General features: G+C 44.7%; 2 protein-coding genes across 4 annotated transcripts in view; both read right to left on the reverse strand.

Annotated features, from left to right (window-relative positions):
* Nucleotides 1–1,819, reverse strand: part of LOC107274106 (nucleoprotein TPR) — a 71,619-nt gene extending 69,800 nt beyond the window's left edge. The window contains exon 1 of the mRNA XM_015752884.2: nucleotides 1,721–1,819. Coding sequence (XP_015608370.2) covers nucleotides 1,721–1,819 — 99 coding nt within the window. The remainder of the gene's footprint in view (nucleotides 1–1,720) is intronic.
* Nucleotides 1,820–2,511: 692 nt separating this feature from the next.
* LOC112495321 lies at nucleotides 2,512–5,953 on the reverse strand. 3 transcript variants are annotated; one of them, XM_025091385.1, is made up of 4 exons: nucleotides 5,730–5,953; nucleotides 5,577–5,660; nucleotides 2,904–5,498; nucleotides 2,512–2,648 (listed from the first exon to the last, which is right to left on the reverse strand). In XM_025091385.1, exons 1-3 carry the CDS (start codon nucleotides 5,812–5,814, stop codon nucleotides 2,947–2,949), a joined length of 2,721 nt encoding a protein of 906 aa, XP_024947153.1. In that variant the 5' UTR covers nucleotides 5,815–5,953; the 3' UTR covers nucleotides 2,512–2,648; nucleotides 2,904–2,946. The 3 variants fall into 3 exon arrangements, with proteins under 3 accessions (XP_024947153.1, XP_024947152.1, XP_024947154.1); XM_025091384.1 differs by having other exon boundaries at nucleotides 2,515–2,656; nucleotides 5,730–5,952; XM_025091386.1 differs by lacking the exon at nucleotides 5,730–5,953 and having other exon boundaries at nucleotides 2,515–2,656; nucleotides 2,904–5,482.
* Between the last annotated feature and the right edge of the window lie 2,569 nt (nucleotides 5,954–8,522).

Below are 8,522 nucleotides of genomic sequence, written 5' to 3' on the forward strand. Positions count from 1 at the left end.
AGACTCATCGGCGCGCGAAGATGTTGATCTCCTTTTAGTTGATCTCATCGCGATATTAATACATACCAGCCCATTTTCGGCTTCTTCGACTTTCATAAGCGTTTGACTTGGCTACGACCCGTGACAGCCGGCCGTCATACGAAAACATTCTCTCGTCGATTTACTTTCAGGAATTTTCGCATAAACGTTGACGTATTTAAGGGAATCTGTAAACCATCCACCTATTTTTAGATCTCCCGAACACTCCTAAAAGCCGAGGTCCCCGTTCGAGCTAACATTTTTCCTGACACCGACTACCAAGTTGTTAAGGTAACCGAGTTCCCTCTTTTTTTTCTCTGTCGACACGACTAGCCCGAGAGAGGAAGAAGAGAGGGCAAGGAGTATCAGAGAAAAAGGGAAAGAGTAAGAATAACATTTCGTCTCGCAGCACTAGCTCTCGTCGTCTTAGCGTCGGCGATGCTTGTATCGGAATGAGTATCGCTACCGTGAAGAGAGGAGAGGACAGACGAGTCTCTCGCTTCGAGATTTGCTGGTTGAACGGCGCTGGGACAAGGAGTTATGATATCGGCATCGATCGCCGTGCCAAGTGAAAACACGCCGGCGTGAGTAATATACAGGCATAGGGTGATCTTTTATAGTGCAGCAAGCGCGAAGGGAATGATCCACGCTAACGTCGAGATGATATCGTCCTAACCCCAAGAAAGGGAGAGGGTCAAGGAGAACTGAACCCGGAGCACTCGCCGCCTCTAGTCGTAAATAAAGTCAAGCGCTACCACTGCCAATCCTGCCCTGTCTTCTTCTGTCCCCTGAAAATACTGGAACGCGTGGTTCAGAGGATAAAACTAGGCTAACGCATGCTACTGGGATGCCTAATGAAGTATCGGCGATACTCGCGCACGACCAACGAGTATCTCGGGCGACTGGTGAACCTGGTCATGGGTTTCCAATAGAAAAGATCGGAGGAAAAACAGGAATGATAGGGAAGACAGAAAGATCCGGAGTAGTTTAAGGCGACACGCAACGCATCACTGATCGACATAAGATCCCATAGGTCAAAGGTCATCCAGGAACCGGGACCTTGATCCATCGAAGGATCCATCGAAGATCCAGAATTGGACGTTGCACGCGAGGAATGAAAATCGCAAAGTGATCCAGGTAATGCGTCTGCCAATCAATAATGATCTAAGAAGAGGAACAGCTGCTGTAGCTATATTAGGAGAATCATCCATGTCTAATCGTCTAGTCTTCGGCTACGTGATCGCACTCTAATCGTAAACCAGGGCCAGGCGTTATTACCATCAAATTACCGGCAGACTTCGTGGACTCGTTTTAGTCCCCCAGACTGACTCCGAGGGAGACTAAGAGCCACTGCCCGTGTAACCGCGTGATCGTGGGCCCTATCTCCGAGCAGCGGCAACTATTTGAATGATTAGATAGCCGATCATTCAGAAATCGTGGCGATCGGCCGGCTGCTCATCAAATAATAGCCTTGAGGGGCCTCCTTCGTGACCGGCAGACACGCATCGATGATTTCGCGGCCGAAAAGAACGGCAAAGTCCCCGATAAATTCATATTTCCGAGGCCGAGCACACTAATGCGGGACTTGCAAGTTGAAAGGCACGCACCTGTGATGGGCCAATACTTTGGCACAAATGAAAAACGTATAGCTACTCTTCGTCGAGTTTGGTTATCTTTTTGCCTTTTATTATCAGCCACTTACCGCGCTGCACGAGCAAACCTGAAGATCGACCGATCGACTTCCCCGGTGGTTCCCGCGCTCGTGAATTTCTGTATTTGATGGATTCACGCAGGGTTCCATTTTCCCAGTTGGGTCCACGTCAGACCGAAATATTCGAGGCTATGTCGATCTGATATTAGCAGCACTGCAGTTTAATACATTGAGAAATAAATGACATTCCATTTGGCAAACAGCAGAGCCGCGTCCAATGATCCATAGATCATCAGCTTTTAGATGGTAAACATTTTATTCGATTTTTTTTTAATGATTGTATTCTAAGGCGAGAGGATTTGATTCTCCGATTTCTGAGACGTTGTGGCACGAGTCCTTGTTTGTTTGATCCTATCGGGACGCAGGTGAATGTAATTCTTTAACTCATACATTGTTCCATCTTCAAAATCATTAGTCACTGAAATCCATCGAGTCCGTCAAAAAAAAAAACCCTTAAACTTTATCAATAAAAATCTTACGTTTCTCACGACGTTTGTTTATGAATTCGTTATGCTCATTAATCCAGGAAGGGTCCTTATTAATAGTCTTTCCTTTAAGAGTCAACGGCTTTTCTACAAGATGACTGATCTCTATAACAGGAGATCCAGTGATTACCTCGAGATAAGGAAAATAAGAAGCTTAAAGATTCGAAGTATGCAGTTAAATCACACTAACCACTTTCCAATAGATTTTCTAAATTTTCATCTCCAACAGGAGGACTGATATCAGGGTGTATGGTTTGCGCTCCGATAACATCCACTTCGTTACCAAAAATCTTGACCGATCGATCCGTCACCTCAGTGTCGTGTTCCCTCTCTTGCTCAGACCAAGGATGATCGTCAGGACTTATCTTAGGTTTCATCGGCTCCTCAAATTCCTCGGATCCATCAATTCGATCTTTGATCTCAGTAGCTCGCTCCTGTGATTCTAGGATAAGTAAAAGCTCTCAATTGGCAAAGAATGATTGGCTCTCGCTCGCTCATGATCCCGTATAACGTAAGTGCCGGTGCGCTGATCACTACGAAGAAGGAGGTAGGAACCGACCAGTGGAATTAGCTGGGGCAACGTGGCTATTTACTCCGGGTACACTTACGTTATACTATCATGCCCCGACGAGATGAACACCTAGACGAATAGGCGAGAATGAGTGCAGCGACCCGGGGTAAATACTCACGCTTCCCGGACAGCGTCAACTTCAGATATATTACGAAAATATGTTAAGCATCGTCCTGTTTGTCCTTCTGAGATTCACTCGTCTCAGTTTTGTCATTCAGGATGCTTCTCCTGTCGATATTAAAGAGATAACTCTCTGCATAGATAGCACGGGGTGACAGAATGGGATTTCCTCTGAGGGATGAATTTTGTTGGTTGGTACTGAAATTCTGTTTGCTATTATTTCGTAGACAGTTTGGCACCAAATGGTTTTCTATAGCTGTTTTATAGTAACGTAATGGCGAATGTTCTCTAGCTTCAGAGAGTTCGCCGAGTTTCGAGATAGATGACGTTTTCCTTTCCTTTTGGGTAGTTCGTGACATTTTCCGGACGGGCGCCTGATGCTGAATGGAATCAGTCTCCATACGGTGGCGGGAATCGGAAAATTGTGTCGCGGCTCGTTCAGAATTAGGAGAACTTGCAAGCTCGGATACTTTATAATTATCGTAAGTCCGGACCGCTTCGTTGGCCGAAGTACTCAATGGCGGTTGAGCGGAGTCTTCTTTACTGATTCCTTTTCCACTTGGCACTTGCCATCTCTTTATATTGTCTCTACTGTAAGGATAAGGATCACCTGGCATCCTTATAAAATCTCCGTCGATGATAAATTCATCGTCCTCTTCATAACCCTCTTCCTCCTGGGAATTTGAGAGTTCATACTTTTCCTTTAGGTCATTCCTGTTATGCCAACTGGAAGTTGTAGAATGCTCTTCATTGACTAGAAATTCGGGAGATTCTGAAGATTCCGACGTCACTCTTAACGATACAGATTTCTTAGGGGAGTCAAAGTTCAAGAAAGACTTTTCTTCGGAGTCCGACGAAATTTCCTTGGATAAAAAAGCTTCCGCAGGACCATCGGATTCTGTAGATTCGTCATGCTCCAAATCTTCGCTTGAATTGACGTGATCATCAGACGCGTCTTCGTTGGATGAAATTGCAAGAACCATTTCAGCTTCCCGTTCGTGCGATAATAGATTCGAATCCTCCTTAAGGAGAGCCTCGTTATCCTCAATTTTATCCACAGTCGCGCCCGAATCCTTCACAGTCAATTGAGTTTTTGTTTCTTCCTGATCAGACTGCAACATTCCAGTAACAACTGTAGAGAGTTTCGGCTGAGTCGTTAAACTTTCCAGGTCGATTGGACTTTGAACCTCTAGTTGCTCAATAGGATTCTGATTTCTTGGGATTTTTCTAATCTTTCCCAATTCCGTGTTAAATTCCTTTCTGGAATTACTGCCGGCAGAAGAGACTGTATTTACTTTCATTCTCGTTCTTATTATCTTGTTAACAGGCAGGTTATTGTCGAAGTACAGTGTATAGGGCGAGCACGTACTGTAGGTGTGTAACTTTTTTTGAGTAGTATAATCAATTTTCCGGAAAGCACTTAGAGGATCCATTCGATTAAGGGCACGTTTGATCTCCATTGACCTCAGTGCTTTGTATTCAGATCTATTGACCTCATCCTCGATATCATCCCACTCATTAGCGGCTCTTACGGTTTCTATGTCCAATTTCGGTTGAGGAGGTTCGGGTCGAATGAAAATTCTGCTCGAAGATTTCGTCGGCTTTGCGGATGCCCTATTTGCCGCGAGACTATGTTCACGAATTTTTGACTTTACCGCGACATCTTCCCAAGCTGAAATTTCTCCACCCAGAGGTATATTTTCCGGAATATTGTAGTCGCAATCTAAGCAACGTTCAAACTGTTTGCTATCCCTAATTTCCTTCCCAATACTTTCGGACCTTTCCGAATGAATCTCAGCCCTCTCGGCAATACTTCTGTCATCATTTTCCATATCTTTGGATATATCATTCCCAGTAGAGTCTGCAGTACGACGATTCGAGGCTTCCAAGGAATCCCCAGCTTGATGAACCTGAATATTTTTTAGTTGTAATGGACTCTGCGGAGCGTCACCTGAAGTAACGTGTGTACGCGTCCTGGCGTTCGATGCACTCCCAAGATTTACATAATTCGCATCAACTTCCCGAGTGTCCTTAGCCGTCTCTTTGGGTTCAGCTTCTGATGCTGCAGTCGCTGCTGCTTCTGCTTTAGTCAAGTACTCCTTGACGTTCACGCCCCATTTTTGCTTAATAACATACTCCGGTATATTCCGTAATACAGGTTTATCAGAACGTGCGGTACTTTCAGCCAACTTCACTCCCCACTGGCAATTACAATTTGTCTCATCCGAATGACTTATTTCCTTTCTTCCCGGTTCCAAAATATTCGTTACTTCGTCAGCACCGTCCACTCGAATAACTGGCTTCTTTTGCTTCTTCTCCTTTTTCTCCTCCTTTTTAGGCTTTTCCGGCATATTCGGTTCTCTGATTGGCGGTTTTGTATTTCTCGATGAAAGTCCTATCGGTTCGCCCATCCAACTCATTGCCGTGATACCCCGATCATATCCAATGCTGTGAGGATTTATTCTACAGCGAATAAGCCGCAGCGAATGTCGATCTAATCCCGAGAGACCCTGTATAGCTTGGTCATAATGCAGGGCAGTACCGTACTGGTCCATTTCATCGGATGACGTATGATTCCTGCAAGACTCTAAGACTATCGACGAACGTGTGAAACTACGGAATTTCAAAAAAACAAAAAAAAAAAGATAAATAAAATGTCATTTAATCATACCTGCTGATCGATTGAAAATATCTTTCAATTTTGACAGGAAGCCATCGCTGTGCTTCTCACTTTTTTGGGCTAAACATACGTTTGCTAAAATATGAAATTCACGTGAGAACTCGAGCAACTGGGAGAAGGTAATATTTTCATCGTTTAACCAACCAGCCGATATGTTCCTCTGGGACAGAGGACCGAGGAGTCCTCTTCGAAGTAAATTTCCATTGGAGGATGCTGTAAATGCACTCATCCTTGTGGGAAACTAGTAAAATTTGGAAAATCCGTCGGGAATATCCCGAATTTCTTATATCAGCTGCGCAATGATTTATTTCATACCGAAATTTACACTAGACTGTCTTTTTTTCAGACTGTGAAAACGTATGTCATTTCGACTCTCGCGTGTTACGCAATTCGTATCGCACGTATCTTCACAATAAACAATTTCCCATAACAATACCGTTGTTAGTAATTACAATGTAATTTTGCATGTTACTTAATTCTTATTTTACTTTTGCCCTGCTGAAACTATCACATTAAATTTCAATGTGAAAATCGAAAAGTAGCTTTTTGTTCGCCGAGTGCGAATAAATCACGTAAAAAAGTTGAAGTACGTTGAAAGAACCTATAGTACACTTATGTACGGAACAGTACACGCGTAGCGAAGGCACCAACTTAAGTTCGGTTAATCATTGGCAAAACTTTTTTTCCCATGAGATTTCGAACCCCTGTCCAGACATAATACGATAATGGAGACTATCCCGATAAGGGATGTTACTCTCCCCATAGTAAGACCTAACTCTAAATGTTACGTTTAAGAATTCGATTTTACGTGACAATGTAAGAAATGGCGTTAGAGTTCAAGTGACATAGCAACAGCAATAGCAATGCCATCCACGTACATTGATAATCGTTAATACAAGTTTAAAGGACATTATCGTAAGAATTGGTTGGGACATTAAAAAGCGCACGTGTCCTTAACGGTATAGATCCAATGGAATTTTAAAGAGCTATTCTAGCCCTTCCTTCCAATCGTTCCGGGTGACACATGTCCCCAATGCCGCCAGACATGCAGAGAATCTCCGTGTAGAATACCAATGGTCCCAGTTAGAAAATCAGAAGAAAGAAAGGCCGCAGGAAGATGGAGGAATATGCGACCGTCGGATGGACGTGCCATTATTCAGGAGCACAAGAACGTAACACGTAAGGTATTTCCTAGCGCGGGACGAATTATTCATGTTGGTCAAGGTTCATGGGTCAATCTCTCCGATACAAGAAGAGGGGCAGGACATCTCGAAGGTCTGTTACGAAATTACAGATATTTCCTGGCGCAGCAACAAGACGGGACATTAACCATAAATTCGTGAGTCCCTTGTGCCAAATAGCCGCGCGCCATGCCAATTGTATAAATTGCCTATGACAAACTTATAGTTTCGGGAAGCATCCCATAATTTCTCCAGGATATGTTTCGTCCTCGGACGTGATATCAGATACGTTATCCAGGACTGCCGGGGCCAATATTTATCCCTGGCAAAAGCCGCGGTGCAGGTGCGTGTCAGGGTCCCTCGTGGTCGTTTGAGACATCGTTCCCAAGAGGTCTGAAAACGTGACGCTCTACCTTTCCTGATCACGTACTCGTCGTAGGTGCGCCTTTTGGCTTCGTCCTTCGGATTTGTCGCGTGAAAAAACTTTTCTTTCCTTCGGGGGAAAAAAAAAAACCGAAATTGTCGAAACCTTCGATAGCGTCACCAGGACACTTTCACTTGGACACTACGGATACTCGAAATCGGAGAACTGGAAAAATGGGTGCCACGTTACTCCAGCAGGAACGATCAATTTAAAAGCTGTCGGCGACAATCGTTTAAGTCGAAAAACGATTTACACCGCGGACACGGAGTTGCCCTGTTGCCGCGTAGCTTAAAGCGTATCGCTTTGGAGAGGGTGAGTTTACATTCAGGGGCACCGTATAGAGGGTGAGTGAAAACCGCTCGTTTATCAGTGAGCGACTGTAGTGAAAGCGACACCAAGTCCCTACGCAATGGGAATAACAATTCTCCTGCTTTCTCTTGACGCTAACTGAAAAGTATTGACGTCACGCTATCCCTTCTGCATTTCGAATGCCACCAGCGTTCCCGATGCGGTTCACCATTCTTTGATATTCAAAGTTTAAATCGCTACTCTCACACGTCAGAATGGACTGACAAGAAGTTAATACGAAGAGACTATAGGAGGGTTCACAGACAGGTTATGCTATTGCCAAGTTATAACTGAGCAAGATCGCAATTTGCAGAAGGATCGGCGGCCGCTCCTAGCCAGATAAGAGGTTCTGCTTGCCAGTGAGGAATGACAGGGGCACAGCTGACCAGGAGTCGGAGACAAATCGGTTGTTGTACGTCACTAGGAAAATTGAGTTCGAGGACTCGTTTTATTGGCTCGTATCCGTGCCGGAAGGTTAGCCTATCAAATTCAAACCAAAACGGTCTGCTTGTCACCCCATTTTGCAAGTGTCGTCGTAGCGCCGGGCTAATTTGTCAGTTGTCGAGTTAGCGTCCTCCTGGGGATTCACAGGCAGCCCTTACAGAGCCAGGACGGTAATCAACCGGTGAATATCTGAACTGGTTCCGAAGGGGGTGCAACGCCCCGCACCCCTTCGTTCTCATTTATAAAGAAGAGGCCAGCGGCACGAGGCGCGATTGATCGAGCCCCAATTCAAATCCATTGGGGAAGGCCTTTTCCGTACATAATTCTCACCGTTCTTTCTTTTCCATTCATTCCCTTCTTCTACTTTCCCCTCGTAGCTTGACTTTTCTCCCTCTTTGTAAGGACCTGCTGAAAAACAAAGTAGTACGCGTACCTGCGACGCATGCAATCGTACGCCCTGACACTTTGACATCAAACCGTTCTGAGAGCGTGTAAATGAAACGATGATGTGAAAAGAAAGAAAAGGCAAAAAGCGAGAAG

The sequence above is a fragment of the Cephus cinctus genome, unplaced genomic scaffold (assembly GCF_000341935.2).
Source record: "Cephus cinctus unplaced genomic scaffold, Ccin1 Ccin1_scaffold2262, whole genome shotgun sequence".
Classification (NCBI taxonomy): Eukaryota; Metazoa; Arthropoda; class Insecta; order Hymenoptera; family Cephidae; genus Cephus; species Cephus cinctus.